Raw genomic sequence first — 22,840 nt, forward strand, 5'->3', positions numbered from 1 at the left:
GGAAATGTCCTGCAGGTGGCGCTGCAACACCACAAAGACGCTCAGTTAATTACTGTTCAGTTCACCTACTACAGTACTTAATGTGACACCTGAGGACAGGTACAGTAATATCTCAACTGTCTCCACACACTGACAGACACCAAACAGTGAAGATTGCTACATATTAGTTTATTTTATCCATCTCCTTCAATCAGTAATTACAGGTGTACATCTCTGTATTCATACATCTCCAACTGAATCTTAAAACATTTTCATTAAATGTGATAAAAATTTACATCATATATAGTATTGATATGAAAATACTGACAATCTTCATTACAAATCTATACCATAGGATTTATCTGGCAAGCAAAAATCATTGCTCAATCACTTAAAAAAATAAAAAAAAAAGTCAGACTCAAAGCAAAACATGTAGCCTGTTTTGAGGTTGTGCTGATACAACTGTTTTTCTCCCACAAAATAATAATAATTCACAGTATGGAAAAAAACAAAAAAAAAACAATAGTGTCATGTCTTGCACAGATTCCCCTGTTGCTTTAGCCAGAACAGTGAAATCTACTAGCTACTGAAATCATCTAATGGGCAATAACGTCTACTGTACCATTAAAATTTATGACCAAAACAACAATCATGAATAAACAAAAACATGTCAGTTATAAAAAATAAAGTCATAAAATGTGTACAAAGAAAGACAATATGCCGACATATGATTAGAGAATAAATAAAAATGTCACCATGGTTACAATCCCAGTGTCCTGTGATAAAGTTAGAGATACAGAAAATAAATTAACATTGATTTCTAAAAATCTTCCATTCAGAGTACCATTCATCACCGTGTTTAAAGTTGGGAATGAAAGAAGACAGAATCCAACCATCACCTGCTACACTATAAAAGGCCAAAAAAACAGTACCTTGTATATATATATATATATATATATATATATATATATATATATATATATATATAAATAATACAACAGTGAATGCACATACACTACCTGTGTGTTGGTTTCCAGTCATGGATACTGTCTGATCATCAGATACTCAAACAATAAACAGAACTACAAATGATAAACATTGGTGTGATGGTGAGTGTACTGTGTTTCATTAGGAGTGCACATTGGCTCAGATGAAACCAACAAACATAACTGAAAGTGACTTTGTTTCTGTGTGTCAATTACGTCTGAGTGAGAAAAAAGAATGATACTTTTAACAGGAAAGCAAATGCTGAAAATCAATAAGAGAAATAATCGAACATCTGCTCTCACTGCAGGGAGCCAGTTAACTGCAGTATGTAACGGTAATGGATATTTACTTCCAATAAGTGCTATGGATCTGCTTCACAAACAGGAATTAAAACTGAGCCACGATTAGTTGTTTTTGTTGGGAACGTTTCATAGGATGTGATCAGGAACACAAATTTCTTAGTGATTTCATCAGCACATTAATTGGAGTTAAATGCCAAAAAAAACCCACAAATAAAATTTAAAGTTGAAGTTGCACTATAAAAATGTGTTGGTGAATTCAGATTTGAGTCAATTGTGTTTATACAGCCCAAAACAACACATTTGTCTTAAGGGGATTTGTTTTAAAACAAAAACAGCAGTGAATTTTTAAACTTAATCTGTCAGTCAAGTTTTTGCTGAGAAGATGTTCATGAAAGCAACAGATCCAATGGAAATGCCAAATGCAGATTAGAACCAATATGTGCTTTAACTCACCCTTAACAAATACAGAAAGTGAATCAGTTTGTGCCCAGTGTACCTGCATGTGTTTGTTTAAATATGACTCACTCTGAGCAGGGTTTATTTTTGAGATACAGACAGATTCTCTATTGTCACTGTATGTACAACTCATTTCAACTCATTTCTGTGGTTGTATTTGCTAACAGTGTTACAGTCCAGCCATTTAGGAACAAAGTCAATATTTAGAATATCTGCTGAATACAGCTGCTGTGTTATATTTTCCTCATAGTGTGTCATTAATTCAATTACACTGATACAAAAAGGATATGCAGAAATACTGGAGAGAACACTTTTCATATGTGAATGTCTCAGGACACATCCAAGTGAACCCAGGGCCTGGCTAGAAAACAACAGAGATGATTATACTGTACAGCACTGAGATTAGATATATTGAGTCGTGGTCCAGAGAGAATGAAGAGGGAGAAAACAAACAAACAAAAAAAAATAAATCACATTCACATTTTCTCATTTGTACACATGCAGCAGGGGAAATAGCCCTTGTCATGGAAAGGAGCGGGAGTGCAATATGAAGAAAATTAATTCTAAGTTGTCCCATTCCCAGGTAGGACCAATTTTATGGAGTGACTCGCCACTTCCAGTCAGTCAGATGGAGTATGGTCATGCAGTCACCTGTGAGATACATGTACTATATATAAAAGAAAAGAAACCGAGACAAAACATTCAAATGATATAAAACACAGGACTAATGGTAAAGAGATTTTCAGAATACATGTTTCTCCCAAGAATGATTCAAATCATCAGCCTTTCAGTCAGTCATTAACACAGCAGGTAAAGAGAAAACACGGCTAAAAACAGTGGTTAAAAGCATCTGAGCCAACACAAAGAGCCCAGACTTGTTTTTTAGGTGGTTTGTCCTCAAATAAAAACTACAGTTTTATTGCAGATCTCAGCATTTGGTCTATTGTTGTGGTACTGAATTTTGTGGAAAGTACCGCAACTATTTACCAATTGCATGCTGTGGTCACCTGGGGGGAGGAGAGCATGGAAGGCAGGTAGTCGTGATGCAGGGGTGGGGGCCTGTGGGTGACAAGGCAAAAAACCAGCACAGATTGTCAACAAATGCTCGAGCCAAGATCCTGCTTCAGTGTTTGCTATTGGGTGTGGAGCTGACGTGTTCACAGGACTTTGGGACTACTGAGAAGAAATGTGGGTGGATTTGATGTCACATCTCTGCCCTCTAGTGGACACTAAGTGTAACAACAGTATATGGGTTAAAACAAGTGCTTCCTAGTGGTTTAGAAAGAAAGTGGAGGGTAGGAGACAAACAAAACCAAACCAAACTACACATTGTCTTCACTTCCTTCTCTGACAATGTTGTGCCTGCATAACTGTGAGGGTGGGGTCACCACTATGGCACACATGCTTGGTAATTGGCATGTAGAGAAGCAAGATATGGGGTGCAGTGTTTGATGTGTAAATCTTAGGATGTACAAACATTTAGGTGTCATCATCATGTTAATATTGAGTTTGTACACACATCATTGTGCTTCTCAGGTAGTCACTGTAGGATAAAACAGGATGTTCCTGCGTTTGATTTGCCCATCCATGACTCCCAGGTGTTTTCTTCTCTCTGGTTTCCAGTGTTAATTGTGTGAATGCCTAGTCTACAGAGTTATAACGGTGCCATCCTCCTCCAGACTCCGCTTCTCCATTGCTCTGTCTGGCGATGGCGTGGTTGAAGTGGCATTGGCATAGCTTAGTGACCCACTGCTGCCGCTGGCTGGTAGGGTCCCATTAGCGTTGATGGAATAGGCGGAGGCGGACGTGGAGGCAGTGCGAAGGTTGAGGTGCGGCTCATACCGAGGCAGCGAGGGCATGCTATAGTTGGAGGGTGCGCGTGTGATTGGCTCGGCCTCGCCTCCTGCCTCGATCACCAGGTCCTCGTCGTCCTCATCGCTCTCCAGCTCCCCAACAGGGAAGTTCTGGATGATGTGCGAGGGCATGGAAGCCGCAGCACCAACCCCATAGTAGCTGGCACCGCTGTCCGACGAGCGTCCTGAGCTACCAGACGCAGCACCTCCTCCTCCTCCTCCTCCACTACGAACAATATTGTTCCGCTGGTTGGCAGGCTTTACGGTGATGATGAGGTTGTGGCTGTTGGCGATCATCATGTCCGTCACCTGATCCAGAGACTTCCCAGCCACCTCAATACCGTTCACCTCCAGCACCTCGTCGTTGACTGCTAGCAGGCCGGTGCTCTCCGCCAGCCCACCAGGCACCATGCGAGAGATGAATATCCCCGGAACCTTCTCCAGGCCTTGTGGGGTGACCCGTACACTGGAGCCATCGCGGATGTAGAAGCCCAGTGGTTTCTCCTGGCCATGTTTGTAGAGGCGAACACGTCGGTGCGTCTCAGGGAGGATGTCCACATCGATGATGGAGGAGACCGGGCGAAAGTCCTTAGGGAGGCTAATGATGACTGGTGGTTTTTTCCTGTTGGTGTCAGGCCGCAGAAGAACTGCAGAAAGCACCGTGTTTTTCTTCCTGGTCAGCGAGTCCGTACCAAATGCGGTGTAATCAGCTTCCTCTGCAAAATAAAAAGACAGAGGAAGTAAAGAGAGAGAAGAGGAAGACAAAAAGGGAAAAGGATGGCAGAAAGAAGAAGAAGAAGAAACAAAGAGGACGTTAACGAAAGCACGCTGGGCTCATAACACATCAAGTCATTATTCAGGCTGACATTGTGTTGCATCATGTAGTTTCAGCAGAATGAATAATGCTTCGCAATAGAACAGTTCTCAGCCTGAGGTATCGCTGCAGGGTGTCTGTGCTGAACACAGACAAGACACTGATCCCCAGAACTCCCCTCAGGTCGTACTGATGCAAAATGCCACACCAGCCAAACGAGCACACAGTCCAACTCACAGTGCTTCATCGGTACTCTTGATGCTGCCACACGCAAATTAGCCTACATATGCTGCGTACAGCCTCGCAGGTGCATATGGCGCGCAGGGATGCTGTATTATAGATTTAATGAGCATATGGTTGGTGTCATAGATTGTCCATGTGAAACATCTCTCCTGGGATGCAAGTTTTTTTTCTGGATCCAATTAATTATATATTAAAACTGAATAAAGCCAAAAACACAAATCCTGCTCTTGACCAACAGCTTTTAAAGGACTAGTCTGACAATTGGGGAAATTGATACTCATTTGTTCTCTTGTCTGAGAGTTAGATAATGATCATATCAAGCTAAAACCAGGAGCCAGTTAGCCTTGCTTAAAGACTGGGAGCACAGGGAAACAGGTAGCCTGGCTCTGTCTAGAAGTAAATGAATCTGCATGGCAGCACCTCTAAAGATCACTAATTAACACATTATAACCACACAGGTGTTGTGTGCTGGATTACTTTGTGGCAGGGAATGCTGACTAGCTGGAGTGTTGTTGATCTAACAAGTAAATCAGTGAGCTGTGAGAGGTGCTGGTAGACTAGGCATTTCCCAGTTTCCAGTCTTTGCCTCCTCACTGTAGGTTCCTAAACAGATATAAGAGTGGTATCCATCTTCTCATCTAACTCTCAGCAAGAAAGTGAATGAGTGTATTTTCCAAAATGTCAAACTACTCCTTTAAAGAGTTTTTGGCAGTCTTTGTGTGTGTACACTGTCGGCTACTGTAGACTTTAACCCAGCATGGATCATAATAACACTCGACCAAGGGCTGGCCAGGTAAGGGAGGGACAAACTGGACCTGAGCTCTATAATAGTTAACCAGCATAATATAAGCAGCTAAACATTAACATGACTTTCAATTTCTTTTTTGTTGTTCCCAGACTGATAAACTCAAGTTTTTATCTATTTCTGCTGATGTTTTTAACATTTTCCTTGTCCTAAACTTCTTCACCTTTTACTTTTTGCTGTCTTTGCAGCACTCTGTAATCTCTGTTTTTAGATGAAAGTGGTCTATAAATAAAGCTCTGACAATCTTACACTGAACACCCCCACCCCACCCCACCCCCTTGTATTTGTATTGTGTGTGTGTGTGTGAGTAATCTGGGAAAATATCCACTCAGGTGGCTGATAAAGATTCCAGCTCTCAGGTTCTAACAGGTATGCATCCCACCACTCCCCTCTCCATCCCTAAAACCAAAACAAAGGATCAATTGTCAGGAGAGAGAGCGGCAGTCTCACATTTCAGTTCCCATGAGGCACAAGTCTAGTGTATACACATTTACTATATCTTTGCCAGCCCTGACCTTATGGGCCAACTCCACATGTGAACAAAAGTTACAATCATCACAACAGCTTCATAAGAGTCTATAAGGTCAAAATGGTGAGACACAAGTTTGATCATCCAAGCTCTGTTCTTGTTCTAACTGTTCTTTCTACATGCATTGCCATGCACAAAAACAGGTCCATAAAAAGGAGCAGGAAAGGTGCACAGGTGGATTTTGCATGCGCACGCACGCACACACACACACACACACACACAGTCTCTCTCCATCACTGACACAAGGGTTGTTCTTGCAGTGCAATCATGCATAGGAGAAGGCAACCCTCCACATCTCATTTCACTCTTTCTAGACTTCTTTTCATCTTAACCATCCCTCCATCTCCAGCATATGAAAGACCAGACCTGACAATAGAGTCATAGTTGAAGAAAAAGAATGTGCTGGTCCCTCAGGGCCACTCACAGGCACACACATGGCACAGAGATGCTGTTCTGGCATCAAATGGTATAAGCATGCAGCTTCTTGACAACAGCACGTGTAACTCAACACACACATGGAAACAAGAAATGCAAGCATCTGCAAGCCCACACAAGCAGGTGTTCATTTAGATACACACAGCACATGGGTATCTATGAGGTTTATCTGTGGCTAGTGATGATGCCTGAGCCCTAATGAACAGCAGCATAGAGAAACCCAATACCCTGACAAACCATAGCTACATTAGAGCTCATTAGAGCACACAGCCAAAGCTCTCAGTCTAATTGGCTACAAAGGCCTACAGGCAAATCATAATAGAAACACACACACATATACACACACATTTCTCATTTGTTAAAATATAAATTACCTTTTTTTTTTTTTTTGCTTTAGCTAAGCGCACATGTGAAATAGGCAACTAAATGACCTGTAAATGGATGTTATTGTACACAGGAACCCCACAAACTTTATTATTAGTTCACAATGTCAATGTTTTGGGAAGAAAGAAAGAAAGAAATCAATGTGCAGGAAGTGAACAGTCAACAGATACAATGTATTCTTGTGTGTGAAGTGTGAAGTTCACATTTCAATGGTATCAAAGGTAAATTGGCACATTCTGTATGAAACTTTCAAACCACAAAATGTTTAATAACTTTTAATAACGATGCATGGATTTTCCTATTCATCCATCCTCACACCCACTTGAATCTGGTTAAGTCTGTGGTCAAACAGTTGCAACATTTAATTTTAAATCATTCTACAATATGTCTGGGTTTATCAGACTGTCTATTGTCATCAATTCATTTTGGTCAGTTATGGCCAATTATATCTCACATTATGATATAGATGATTACTCTGTCTGTAGCAGGACATGAGGATGTGCAGGCACACCATAATGTTTGACCTCTGTTGCATTATGGGAATATCAGAACACTTTCGGTGGTCTGTCAATTAAACAGACCGCAATAATAACTGGCTAGAATATAATGAGTGTTTGTGGTCCATTATAGTAAATGGCCAACAAGTTGTTACCTGGTTTTGGAACAATGTGGGTTGGTTATTAATATTAACCTTTTAGGTCAAGACAGCACCTTCCACCAAACAATCTGACCTCAGCGTGGAGGCAGGACAGCATGAGCCACTGAGGAAGCTGCTGGGCTAACGACTAAAACCACAGGTCTAATGATTATTATTGGGCTCAGTCATTCATCTATTTAGGCTGGGTTGTTTTGTTTGTCTTTTTTTTTTTTTTTTTGGCCATTGTGTGGGTTTGAATATGTAGCACATACACAACACCACATAACATGAAGCACAACTGAGGTATGCTGCAGCCAAAGAGTGTACAGGTATGTGGCTGGTTTGGCTGATGATTAACTAAAAAATCAGAGGTCAACTATGATGGAAGGAGATAGAAAAGTTGTAAAATGCCCAGATTTTTATCACAGGGCTGTTGTTTGTTTTTACAACTAATTACAGCAGATGAATAAATAACTTATGTCCATATACCGTACCAAAGTTCCACTTCTGACAGTTGTCTATATTCTCGCTTAAATGACAACTGTGCTTAGCACATTTTATCAGCTGCAGCTAGCTAGCTAATCATGCCGATAGTAACTCTACTAGTTGAAAACAATGCCTCCAGACAATTTACTGTTTCCAGGTGACTGACTTTTTAGTGACAACCTTCTAAAGAATCTAAAAGATACATTTGATGGCTAAAGACTGAGGCTAAAGCTATGTCCTACACAAAAAGTCAGAATGGGTTTAGTTACTATTGAAGGTAGAACGCTAGTTTGCCAGACATGCTATTATTTGTAACTTATGTGAGAGCAGGAATCATTGTGTTAGGTAAAACCTTTCCAACCTTTTTCCAACGATTATGCTGGCTGTTCATTTCTCATGTCATTTTTTTTACAAGGATATGGCCTCATTTAATCCATTCCTTACACTTCTGCGCTTCTATTTTTGGGTTTGGAAAGGAAAAAAAGAAAAGCACCCTCCAAGCTCTTTATATACAGACTAGACATGAAAAGACACGTTATATGTCTTCTGTGGCTCTGGAGGAGTTTTGTCAAGACTAAGACAATAACCCCTGATTATGTCCTAATAATGTCATCAGGGTATTCTCAGGATGGGCTTGTGACTTCAACTTTTTACATTAAGTCTACGTTACACATTTGAAAGATGTCAGTGTTTACCAGGCAGGGAGGGGTGAATGAGGATCCAGTGTTTTTGAAGTTTGACCTGTATTTAATAGTAAAAGTCATAATATATTTGCCTCTACTTCAGTGCAACACTAAATTAACTCTATATCACCAAACCATGTTCAATATCTCTGAATCTAGCTCCGTTGGTTACCTTTGCTAAAGCTGCTCCTCTCCTCAGACAATAACCATGTCAGAAGATACACCTGCAAAGTCAGAATTCATGTTCATACTTAAGGCATTATTCACAAACCCTGAATAGAAAATAATCTTCAACCTTACACTTGCCATTGCTCTGCACAGGTTAGGCATTCCAGCTATGCAGTGGCTGCTTTGATTTCCCACACTTTGAATGGAGTCAGTGAGGGGCAAAGGAAGCGAGGCAATGGAGGAGAAAATGACAACCCAGCAACACATCCCCACAAGTGAGGACACGAGAGGCGCTGCTTAGTCATTCTTCTGTGTACTATGTACCCAACACACTCACACAAGCACACGTGGAGCAAACAACTAATGCATCTCCATCCTGACATTGAAGGGAGTAAGACAACTCTGCCTGAGGAGAGGAAACCACTTGTGTGAACTGGCATGGATTGGCTGAACATAACATCTCCCTCAGTGCTCTATTCTTCACACACTCTGGATGCATCATACTCAAACTCTGGACTTTGGCTTTAAAGGAGCCAATGTTAATGGCTCTGAATAAGTCTGATGTGCAGGCATTTAGAACACCCAACAGCTACTGACACCATTATCTCTGTCCAGTATTGCTGTATAGTATGACAGTATCTTGTGTTTTTTTAATCAGAAGAGTATTTTTGTATGCTCTAAAATTTTTAAAAAGTATTACACAAGTGTGCCTCTGTAGATCCACATCTTTTTCAGTTGAGAGTAATATACTTCTATCTCTGGTACCATTCATTCTTGCACCTCATTACACCCACTTGTTTGGTAACCACTCCACCTCTGGTTACACAGCATTATATGATGATACGGGATGGCGAGGCTCTGGCTTTCCTTGTAATGTAATGGCCCCTGACGACAACTATGACACCAACAATCCATTACTTCCTGGTTCCTGTCACAGGGAGCGGCATGACAGAAACCTGATACTGTGTCCAAGTGACACAAGACAATCAGGAGGGAGCTATGTGACAGTCGCAGTACTACCACTATCACTACTACAACGAGTTATACTACTGCCTCTATATTTTAATTTCAGGTATCTATGCAGCAAACAGTGATAGGCTGAATGTAAGCATAGACTCTTTCATTATGTGACACAAAAACTCACCACTACTGAAGTCACTACTATACCTGTATAATTACAGAGACAGAGGACAGATGTATGAGTGGTTCCCAGCTAAAAGCAAAAGACTACTACTATGTGTTTATGAATAATGACTGCTGTCAGTGAAACCAGTCTATAGTATCCAAACATTAAACATGTCTCAAGAATCAGAGTAAGAAAAACACAAAGGCACAGACCAGCAGTTGAAGGTTGTGGTGTTCTGGAAACAGTTAAGTTTGTTGATGACAAGCCTGCACGTTTACCACACAGCCGGTGCCATGGTGTTCCTGACACCGAACGATACACAAGAGTGGGAGGAGGGGGAGTGTGTGTGTGTGTGTGTGTGTGTGTGTGGTGTGTGTGTGTGTGTGTGTGTGTGTGTGTGTGTGTGTGTGTGACCTTGTACAGATGAGAAAAACCAGGGGAGGTGTAAAACAAAAGAAAGGCAAGAGAGACAGAAACACAACAAATATACAGAGAGGAGAGCTAGGAAGAGAGAGAAGAAAGGAAAAGAGAGGAGGAGATGATAAAAAATCTTTCAAAGGAGTAAATTCCCGGAGGGTTACTATTCCTGGTGTGGCGAGCATACCTCCCTGGCACAGCCCAGATAAAAGTGCCTTAATGCTGCTGATAAGAGAGGGAGAAAGAAGTGGAAGGAGGGAGGCCAAAGGGAGAGTGCTGAGAGGAAAGGACGGAATGGTGAAGGCAAGAAAACATACACACAGTCTATACAGTGTACTAATATGAGTGAGGTGCAGAGACAAGCCAGAGCAAAGACAAAGCCTTAATATGTAACTGAGCTGACATTTTGAAGAATTACTAATTAAATCCATAATTCAAAAGACTATGGTGATGAGCCTAGGCCTCCTCACATAATCTCACTCATGAATTCTCTATTACACTCATCAGTCCTGCTTTAGTACTCTGTCTTGACATGAACCATTTATCAAAAAATACAGAAACTAAAATCTACACTGTAGAGGACCCAGCTTTAATGTAGCAGTATGCAATGTGCAATTAACACACCAGGGCTTATGACAGATTTTTTTTTTTTTTTTTGCTAGTCTAGTCGCATACAGCACTTTTCTGTGTATGTTTGCATCTCGTCACTGCAGAATGAAGCAATTCCATCAATTTCTTTTGTGCTGACATAGACACCTCTCCGCTTCCTGTAATACCTTCTCTCCTCCTCACCCTCACTCCATTTTTTCTGCCCTGTGCCTTTTACTCTGTCCTTACTGTCCTTCAGTTACTCTGGTCCATCTCTCAGCAGGAGCCTTTTCTGCATCTCCACCTCTGTCTGTCCCTCTTGGTCTTGCAGACTCTCCTCTTTCTGCCTCCATTATCCTTGTCTTTCCTTGAACTGTTCTCTGTCTATCCTCTCAGTGCTGTGATTTTTAAAGCTGCTTCCACAGGTAAATCAAGCACAGGACTCAGTGATCTTTTGAGGCCAAAACTGAGACTGGTAAGGCAAGTATGGATCTGATGGGGGACTAAAACAGGCAGCTAAGAGTCAGGATGGGGCATATAGACTCTGCTGGTACTAGACTGACTATAGCTGGGGCTTGGACTCAGGAAAGCTAGGAGGAGGGATGTGCCTGGGGCTGAGGCTGGCTTTGAGCTTGGGACAGGGTAAGGTCGGGGACAGGGGCAGGTCACCTGGGGATGCAGAGTTCAGTAGCAGGTCACATGAAGGAGGCGAAGTCTGAGTTGTGGGGGCTAGATCTGGGTCTGATAAACCAAGCATTCTACGCAGCCCTGCTATATGTAACCTCCAGGGTGAGAGGGGAGAGGACGGACTGGATGCTGGGGAAGACGGAGGAGAGGAGGGAAGGGAGGAGCAGCCTTGTGGGCTGGGGGAACCCAAGTCTAGCCTCACAAGCCTGTCACTCATGCGCCTGAATAGGGACTTTGCTTGGGGGGAACGAGCAGGCGGACTCTGTACTTCTGGCTCTGCCCTGCCTTCAGCATCTGGCTCTGGAAGACAACACAGCCACCTGTAGTTAGATCTGGCCAATGTGAACTTTCAGCTGACTGCACAGTAGCTTAAACTGATCAAAGACCTAATAGCATTACAAATTTGAGAAAACACACCAGTGCATTCAAGATCAGTATATGCTCATTTTTCCTTCAGATTCAGGCCCTGAATATGCCTTTCTCAATTCTACTGTGACATTTTGACATGTCACAGTAGAAAAAGACCAAGTGCATATTTAAAAGGCCAGGACAGTATCATAAGTATAGTTGTCAACATATCCTGATCTCAAATTTAGAATTTAGAATTTGTCCTTGGTAATTACTTACTTGGTAAAAACTTCCACTGGAATCACTAGGAAGGGATCTTATTACAGCCAATATGAACAGGATACAGTTACAGCGACCAATTACACTTTCAATATGGATGCATGTGAGTGTTGTTTTAACTCTGAATGTAGAATAGGATAAGGAGCAAATAAAGTAAAAACAACAGCAGCAGGAGTAGCATGTCACATCCTGCTGACTGGTGTGTGGCTAGCCAGGGTAAAAATGTTGGAATGGTATGCTGAAACAAATTCACAGATAAGCACATCAGTTATCATGCTTCATATCAGTATTGCTGTAGCATAAAGCCCTAGGCAGAGAAAAAATGCTTTTTAATTAAAAACAAGCAAAGAATACTGTTTGCAAGCCAAAATAAAAAAAAGATACCACACAATGTTAATATAGTATCATAAATGAAGACAAGTGGTTTTTCTCTATCACTGCCATCAGTGAGTTCTGTCTTTGATATTTTTTTGTTGGAAACCAACTCCAGTCTTGGGTGATCTGAACACCTTTCAGTTTATGTTCATGATTTTTGTTTTAAATACAAATAAGTCACTACATGTCTCTTTGCATTTAACATCCTTAGTCTTCTACAGCACTTGAAACCGTTGACACACACTAAAATGGCCAAAAGCAACAAGCAATATATCAGCTCGTATTTATGACATGTATTTGAGTACCAGGCCAGCAAAGTTCAACAATCTGACGTACGCTCCTTCCTGTTCCTTAGCTACATTTGTCCAAAGTTCACTACCTTTCCCTCCCTCCACCCCCCTGTCATTTTTCTTGTTTTTCAGTTCCTCTCATGCAGTTTCAACGATGGTCAACAGTCCACTCTCTTTCTTCCTGTCACTTTGCCAGTTTGCCCACTAACTCACCTTCACCCTCCCGTTCTCTGTCTATATTGGTCCAAAGAGCTATTTCTGCTTCTTTCATATTTGTCAGACTGTTTTTTTTTTTTACCAGAGCTATCCATTCATCTTCTCTAACCAACTCTGAGCTGAAAAATTCTGACAGACCAGAGAGCCTAGACAACCACCGTCTCTCCCTTGTTCTTCTTCCATCAAGTCACCCTCCCTCCATCTTGTTGCAACCTGTATTAAATCTTATCTAGCCAGGTTTCAAAGGGTAGAGTGTAAGATTTTAGCTTGCCAAGCTGGGCGCTCTTTCTGATTTCTTTCACCCTTTCTCCTTCACTTTCTCAACTGTTCACCTTCTTTCACCATCCATCTATACCCCTTGTTGATTGAGGGTCCAGTCTGGCCTGCTGTCCTGTCTAATCTAGCCAGCAGACATGATCAGAGGCTGGCCACATTCCACCCAAAATGCCCCCTCCCTCCCTTCTTCCTCCTCCATCTCTCTCCCTCTCTTTCTTTCTTTCTCTCTCTCCCACCCTCCCCAGCTTGGGCCTCACTCTGCATTCCTCCCTCACTAATACTATTCCCACTATCCTCCTCTCTCTCTCTCCCTCTTGTTGCATTCCTATCACACTTACACTACTCCCTCTCCTTTCCCCACATCTCTAATTACATGCCTTGCTTAAACAATGCCTTATACATTACTCCCTCTTTAATACTGTTTACTCTCTCTCCCTTTCATCCTTCCATCTCTCTTATTAGGCCTAAGATATGTTACTCCTCCACGCATTCCTCCTCCAGTGCTATGAATCCATCATTCCTGCACTCATTACATACAGCATCCTAGGGAATAATTTGTGCTCTGAGGAAAACAAAGCAGGGGTGGCTGAATTTTATTATTTTCACAGATCATGCTCCTGAACTTCCCTCCTCCACTCCTTGGGGGAAACTCCATTACACCTGCCAACACTCTCACTTCAATCCTTTCATCTCTAGCCCGCTGTATAAATCTCTCCTTCCTTACACATTGTATTGTCCTCACTCATTCTGACTTATCATGCTTTGTCTCTTTCATCCAAATCTTTCTCTCCACCACACTGTCTGCCTTGTTTCATCTGGCTCTCTGTGACTGTCACATTCTCTCTACAGCATCTCTCCCTTTCATTACTTAACAGAATCAGTACATTGCTTACCACTCTCTGAGCTGAAGCTGTTATCTCGCTCTACTGCTTGCTTTAGAGGGTGGGTAGACTTTGACTGTGTTGTACTTTCACACTGTACATTTCCTTTTCTGTGGCCAAGTGACTCATGTGCTGGTGACTAATTTCTAAGGCAGTCCCTGTTGGGATATGCAAATACAAGCATTCCTATCCCTCTCCATACCTGCCCCCTCTACCTTCTTCCTGGTTAGCCACTCAGACTGAAACTGTGTGAGCAACAAGCAACGTCACAAAACAAACCCACACCCTGAGAGAGACAGCTTGAAAAGCTGCTACCAACACACATGGATGACAACCTGGAAACTCTGTGTATGATGTGTGGGTTCAAATGTAAAGAGTGTTCTGGATGACTGATACAGGCAAACATGGCGTCACTTGAGCCCAGAAAAATTTCCTCTAACAGCCATGTGTACAGCCAATCAAAGCTGGGTGTGTCTCACTGTTTCCCCAATGTGAGTCTTGATTGTACCTTTACCTGAAATGCAACATTCAACATTTCAAGTACATGACCATAAAAATGTTACATTATTTTCATGAGAAACTATGCAACTTTTTGCAGTCCAACAGAATGTTTTACCATCTACTGTATGTACAAATATCCAGGAATATGTTAAGCACATAGATCACACACACGCAATAATAACCACCAGACATCATCTACATATCTTGTTGTTTATCAGGAAAGCTATTTTCTTTTGTGGTCATCTTAAATATACAAACCAAAAACATGAATAATCCACTAGTAATGCTGAGAGGGTCATCTATGTCTTGCAAAACGTAAAACAAATTATTGAGAGATACTGCTCTATGTAGAGCTTTCTCAGGCTAGAACCTATGTACATTAAACAAATCTCTGATCCAAAAAATTTCAAACTGCAAATCAAATATATATTAGTTAATATGGTGTGATGTTATGTATTAGTTTCAGCCTTATTTGATGCTGACTGTATCATTTTAAAAGTTTTGTTTTATTTTTTCTTGTTTTGTACAGACCTTGTCCTATGTATATTTGTCTGCACTAAAGGACCCCAGCAAGACTAACAACTGCATTAGCCTAAGCTAATGGGGTTCCTCTTAACAATGAACAATAAATAATAACCAACTGCAGGCATGTATAGGTCAGCCAGTTAATAGAAGAAAATGCAGTACAGAAATGCCAAACTGTGGCTGAGGCAATCTAGACACAGGGTCTAGCAAAATTATTAAGTCGATATGTCACAATCAGATTTTTCAAACTCCCAAATATTTATATTAATATTGACCTTAAAAATTCAGTATCAGCTGGGCTGAAATGTCAACATCATTTTTTTTCTAATATTTCAAACTTTTTAGTACTTCATGACAGTCTTGCCATAAATAATAAAAGTATCACTTTATTACTATACTCCAATCCATGGCTGCATGGAAGACAAGAGTAAGGACAAACAACAACTGACAGACTGACTAGCTAAAGGCCAGATATGAAACAGCCAGGTCTCCAACTAGCTGGTAAAAACTGCTCTTTGTCAGCATTTAAATACAGCAGTCACTGAAATAACAACGACAAAGAAAATGTTATTTCAAAGAGAAACTAACAACAACTCAACAGACAGTTTTGTCTTCGACAGCTGACTAATGACCACCATGTTCTCCATTTACACCGAGCTTAGCAAAACCACTGTGAACCAGGAAATAGCTCTTCACAGCTCTCAGCTATCAGTGAATCATAATGCGCTGCCCAGACTGGGGAGGCTTGGGATTTTATTGATTCTTATTCTATTTATGGACAAAAATAGTTTATGTAGTTTGTCTGACACATACACTCCTCACAGTAGCTACAACTGCATAAGAATATCACACACATTAACTGACAAATGGTCACCACAGACAATTTGTGTTGTCTTAATGTCTGAATGGTAGCAGTCCTGCTCCCAGCATGCTTTGCAACTCTCATCAGCCTTAAAGAGACTCCAACACTGTTAATCCACCTATGAACAGGCCTCTTCAGTGCTGCCATAACAACCAGTAAACAGTGGACACCTCACTGCCAGCTCAATAGTCATCAACACATTGTTCACGGACAGAGGGCAGGGCGTAGGGGATACCCGGTGCTGCCGAGTTGCACTGGTGTGTGTTGAAGCAGTTTCAAAAATGACTGGCAAAGGCAGAGTCCCATAGTCCACACAGGCACAAACACTTTACCCCATTTTCCAGCAGTGAACAATACGACATTAATGGCTGGTCAGTGATGTAGCGTTGATGCAGAAACAACAACAATGTGGGCATTATTCAAGAACCAGACCACAACAATACAACAACAGACACCCACAGCCTAACATCCATCCCTCTATCCATCCATCAAACCAGCTGCACGCTCATGAATGAACAAAACCCACAGAGCACCTATCCTAGGATATACATAGCCTGGATTTAGTCTTCCAGACTAATAACCTGACATGACACACATGGACTGAACTGTGCAGAGACTTGACACTCTTTTTCAAAAACACACACAAAGATCACACAGTCAACTGAAAATGTCTATCAAAAACTTGCTTATTATAACTGAGACTGGAGTCTGGAGCCTGTTTTTTTTAATTAGCTCCAAACACATTTGTAGGTAGGTATTTGTGTAATAAGACTTCACTGCAATATGCCATGAAAGCCAAGTTGGAACCATTATTGGCCCACATTGCTGCCTTCTCTGAAGTCCTGCTCTTATGCAATAATGACCAATCTCATCACATCTGACTACTGACCATCTAAGACATTTACATAATTGACCAGTTACTCTCTCAAAGGACATGGCAAGACCTTCCTCCTATGCTGCTGTCAACTTAAACAAGTTTAGAGGTATCCTGCCTGATTAAACAAGATCTCCCTTTGGTCTAAGGTCGTTTGTACAGACATCGCTGTAACAACAAGCACAGTCATGAAGAACTAATTATCACAAAAACAAAAACAAAAGCATTTGTCATTCTGTCAATCTGACATCATGTTTCCATGACAGCTGAACTCAAAGATGTACAATACTTTCCAGATAAACAAACAGTGCTAAAATGTTCTGAGCAGGCCTTTGGCTTGACATACCTCACTTAGCTCCAACATAGAGAAGCCATTAACTCACAATAGAGCCATCACTAGAGACAATAACTGGTGTCTGCAGATCTATAATAAATGATCTATAAGCTGCCAATCTGCTGTATCTGCACACTGCAGAGCCTTTTAAGCTGGGACCAAATGGTGCTCAGCAGTAAGGTGAAGGGGGGTGTGGATAAATCAGGAGGGAAATCAGGGTCTGAGAGCAATGGGATCTGTAGGGGGTTGTGGCTGCATTAGTGTTTGTGTGTCTCCTGGCTTTGTTCTACCTTTTCTCCAATGCAGTGCATGTGTATGTGCATGACTAATGTGTAATGCCTGCTTGCCTGCATAGCTGTGTTTTCCTGTTTCTGTTTTTCTTTTTTTGTGTGCGTGTGTGTGAGCAGCAGTGAGCCCAGCATGGGGCTTGTGTCTGGAGCATGTAATTGAAACATGGTCCCATGCAGCGCTACACAGTGACCCCACTAATCTCCTCCTGACAAAGTGGCTTAGCTTCTATAGGGTCATATGGCACAGCGAAACAGCTTAAACACAACAGAGCACGCTGCCGGGCCTGCCCCTGGCTAGAAGACCCCAGAGTCCCCCATATATTCAACAAGTCACACTCCACAACTCATTAATTATGATGCACTGCAGAAATACAAAAAAGAAAAGTACAAATTTTATATTAGACAAAAACAGGTTTATGCAATTCCTAAGGATAGGCAAACGATAACTAGCACTACAAAAGTAACTACAGTTAGGAGTATAAATTACAGCAACCGAACTTCTTCTCTCTGCCCCTGAAAAGATAAAGAGCTGCCAATGACACCATGCACAATAACAGCAGTACAATCAGTATAGTAATGATCAGTAACAAGTCAACAAGACAATAAGAAACAACAGGAATATTGTATACAGAAAGCATATGTGTATGTAACTTGACACCCTCATTTCCTTAAACTGTCAGCAGTCACACAATAAAAACACGTCCCGTGTGAGTGCCGCACTAAAAAACAGGACATCTTAATTGAACGCGTACCCCCCCTCATAGTTAAATGGTGATCAGACAGTTTTAAAAAAGAAAAAAGGCAAGTATTCATCTACTCTTTATCACTCTTTATGTTCCTTTTTTAGTTTTGAACAGTCCTTGTAGTCAAACTTTCTTTGTAAGCAAACACTGCCTCTCAGCAAGGTCGCTGACCTTTAACTATGTGGGTCAGAAGTGGGATACCAAAGCGATTTTGTAGTTTGTTTGCCATGACATCTTAATGTAGACAAAATACAGAGGCAACATGAAGTCTAAAAATGAAAAGGTAACGTGACACTGTGGTACATCATCATCTTTTTAATTATCTAAAGAAATAAACAAACCTCAATAACATATTTTCCTGTTCAGTAGCTTATCTCATCTTTCTAAACAGTACTGTTCAAAGCTAAAACAAAACCTTAGTATCCATTTTCACAGAAAAGCAGATCTGACCTGACAAACAAGTGGAAACTAGGACTCTTTGTTCAAACACTTTCTCTGTGCTTACCTTTCCTCTGCAGGAACAGCCTGAGTAGAGGGCTGGCAGTGGATATGGCCTTGTGGTAGTTGTCATCATTGTTGATGGGCAGCAGGTCACCGTGCACATCAGCATAGCCCACCAGCAACTCCACATTGGGGATGCGATGCACATGCTGCAGGAGGCCATAGAACTCATCAAATCGGCCCGGCTTTGACCGATCCAGAGAGAACCGACGAAACTCTGCACCAAACTGGGATGGGACAGATGGGTATACACATGAGCACAGTCGCACAAGCAAATACACACAAGGGCATGAGGGAGATTAAGAAAGAAAAATAGTGTGAGATGTTGTAAAAAGTCTATTCAGTGCAGTGTTAAGGAACATCTCTTCATAGAGTCTAAGATTTGAGGCTGTAAGTGACAAGCATACACAAAGCTGCACTGGTAACCTACATAAATTCAAAACGACTCTAGGCTGTATGTGAGAGTCTGTCATCCATGTGGACAAACTCTAACACACCACATGCCATGAATTATTAATACAGACTTTGTGATGTGTGTGTCTCTATCTTTCTGTGTTTGTGGATGTAGCATATTCAGAACTGAACAGTGCTGTCTAATCAAGCTGCCTGACAGAATGCTTGGAATGCAGTTATTTAAAAACTGTGTTTTCAGCGTGTATGCATTTTAACAAAACATGTCGCTGAGTAACATCATAATCAGTGTGGTCTGACTAGATCAATGGCTGCAGATGCATGATCTCTGGCACAATGTCCCATTGGTGGTGTTGATGACAAGTACCAAGTGTTGTGGTTACTGTTGCCCAGCACTGACAAAAGATGATCTACAATTCACTACCAACCTGGACTATGGTCATGTTATGCATTAGTGCAAAGCATAATCACATCAATTATAGGTTAGGGAACAGAACAGGTCCCAGGCCTGGATAAGAGCGCAAGAAGACAAAACATTTTAAATGACCCTGGACTGCTCAGTTTGGGACGGATCTGAACAAAGGAAAATAATGAGTGTATCATTACTTTGAGTGAAGTTGCTGAGGGAAAACTTAAATTATAAGTATTAACTTAGAGGTAGTGCCACAAAAATAGGCCACAGTGTATGTCAACATATATAACTAGTTCTAAAAGCTAGTTTTGAGCAGCAAACAGCGCCTCGGGGGCCCATTCCTTAGCATTTGAGTGTAATCGTGCCACAGCCTGGAGGCAGGCAGTCTGTGGCGGAAGGAGCCATGAGCCTGTCGCAGGCCGTACGACACCTGTACGCACAGGAATACTGACGTGACTAACAGCTTGTTAACTAACACATCATACCAGACTAATTTGACACAAACGTCTTGTAAGTTGTGTAAACGTCCCACTGGACTACTACTAAAACAAAAACTTGAGTTAAACTTTGAGTCCGTGTTTGCTAAAAGAGAAAGGGGGAGCGGCGGAGGCGGCTGTGACAGGTGACACTGGCTCACCGAGGCGTCAGCTGACATTACCCTCCACCTTACAACTCACAAGCTAGCTATCAAACTTAGAAACAAACTACGCCACGGTCAACATCAAAGTTTTAAATATGGCGAGCTACCAAGCGAGCTAATCAGACTATCAAAACCTATGTTGGCTAGTTAAGCTTTAGCCAGACTCAATGTAATTTATACGACATCATAACTTGCTATCAAGCCACTTAGCAGGCTAATTTGACCAGAATGACCATCACAGGGAGAGTAAGGACTACAAATACAGCAAGTAAACTGACGAAGAAATCTCCATATGCACCTTGCTCTTCACCTCCACGGCACTCAGAGAACGGTTGCTCGGCACTCGTTGGTTTTTGTTCATGTTTCGCTAGCAGCGGGACCGCCGCCAAAGCACTCACACACTCGCCCTGTTCTTGCTGCTGCCGCCGCCGCTGCTGTATCCAAAAAACCGAGTGTGTAAAAAACTGTTATTTTCTTCAGCCACACAGACTGTCCCGCGATTTCCCGACGGTCTCAACGGTTCGCGTTGTCTCTCCAAGAATGCGACAACGGCTGCCAACCAGCCTGGTTCAGCCTGTAAACTTATCCCCTCTCATACTTGCCGATGTCGGCGCCGCTACGACACAACTACTATGTCCTGTGTCTGTGGTTTACCTCTATCTATGACTCTACCTCTCTCTCCCTGTATGAGCCTGGAGAGCTGGCGACACCGGACTTCAAAGTAAAAGACGCAGCCAGTCTTTCTCTCACCCTTGACTTCAAAATAAGAGCCCTTTACCTTCCAGTCCCATCAGATAGACTGTGACCTGGCAGCAGCTCAGAGCCTTACTGCAAACAGCTAGATCAACATTATACCAGGGAATCCTCATTAAAGGTTTCATTTATCCAGCAAACCTCACTTGACTATTTCTGGATACATGACTGCACTAACAGAAGTGATAAAAATGACCAATAGTCCCACATAATCTCACTGTAAGTGAAACCATTATAACACAATGAACTTTATTTATTTATTTGTCTGCACAGTAAAAAAAAAAAAAAAATACAGTTACTTTAGAAATATATGTTATGTACACAAAGACACCCACATACTGTAGCCTATATGCAAACACACACACACACACACACACACACACACACACACACATACAGAAAGCTCAAAGACCTCTCCTAAAAACTCAAGGCAAAACAAAGTACAACAACAATAGAGGGCAGAGAGACTGCTGCAAAATATACTCATTTACAACAATTACTTTTCATTCCACCATGTCCACCAGTCAACACTATAATTGGGAAGTTATCAGTATTTGTTTCAACAAATGTAACATGTAAGTATGAATTCCACAAAACATTAAACAATCGAGACCCCAACAAGCTATTCCAGGGTTCCCTTTGGGGATTATTCCCTGGATAATTATTATTTATATAATTATTACCTTATAGCCTGTGGATAAGAAGTATCAATTACAAATATCAGTAAGAATATATATATATATATAACTTATATACTACACCCACTCCTCTGGTTTGGGCTGCACACTCCTCTCACCAGAATCAGGTCAAATTCATTAGTACTTTTGTAATAAGCATATTAATTATCATAGCATTCTTATGAGTGTGTCAAAATTTGAACTTGTAACAGAAAAAACATTTGTCATTATATTATACAATGTGTGGTAGTAGTAGGTAGTGTGTGTATTATATGCCCTGTTTATTAAAGGAATCACTATAATGTCAGATATGGCTCTTCAAACAAAATTTATATGGGCAAAACGTTATTGACTGCACCTCGTTTCTGATTGTATAGTGACATCTTCTGGTCAAAAGCCACGTAAGCCTACTGCTGCAGCCCACTGTATGCACACACTTTTTTGAGCTATGGCCGACAGTTAGTGGTCATCATAAGGCAACAATACTGATGAATTCATGTCAATTTCTCCTTGAAGAAAGAACTATTGTAACGTAAATCTCATACTAAAAGTAGGTAGTAGTAAGTAAGTGAATAAATAGATGCTAATGCATTTTGTTGTGAGATGTGCTTAGAAGATGTATCAAACAGACAATAAAGGAGGAAAAATGAAGTTTAAAAGGTTCAATAAAAACAGAAGGTGGGCTTTAAATAATTTGCATTTGTGGATATTAATAAGATAAATAAACAATATATAAAAAATGTGTTCACAATCTCAGTATTTCTCTCAAAAATGTACAGTGTTAATACAATGTGGTATTTCAAAATCTATTTATGTTTTTGGCTTTGTTAGATATTAGGATATTTATTAGGTAATATATCTTTTTAACAGCAGACGTGATGAAAAATACAGGTGTAACTAACATTACCTACAGCAATGGCTCAAGTGTCTCAGTGAGTCATGACAGTGTGACAGTGTGTCAGAATGAACAATACCAGGACATTTCATTTTATTATTTACACCTGAGCTTTTCTGCTGTGGCATGTATAATATCCTCTGTGAAAAGAGCCCAGGTATTTATTATTGAGCAGAGT

At 41.2% G+C, this 22,840-nt stretch overlaps 1 protein-coding gene across 1 annotated transcript; it reads right to left on the reverse strand.

The window, feature by feature from the left end:
- Window positions 1–147: 147 nt before the first annotated feature.
- pard6b (par-6 partitioning defective 6 homolog beta (C. elegans)) lies at window positions 148–21,051 on the reverse strand. The gene is made up of 3 exons (XM_018678990.2): window positions 20,636–21,051; window positions 18,879–19,101; window positions 148–4,293 (listed from the first exon to the last, which is right to left on the reverse strand). The coding sequence occupies exons 1-3, from the start codon at window positions 20,696–20,698 to the stop codon at window positions 3,371–3,373; spliced, it is 1,209 nt and encodes a 402-aa protein (XP_018534506.1). The 5' UTR covers window positions 20,699–21,051; the 3' UTR covers window positions 148–3,370.
- Between the last annotated feature and the right edge of the window lie 1,789 nt (window positions 21,052–22,840).

Source organism: Lates calcarifer, linkage group LG6 (assembly GCF_001640805.2).
Source record: "Lates calcarifer isolate ASB-BC8 linkage group LG6, TLL_Latcal_v3, whole genome shotgun sequence".
NCBI lineage: Eukaryota > Metazoa > Chordata > Actinopteri > Centropomidae > Lates > Lates calcarifer.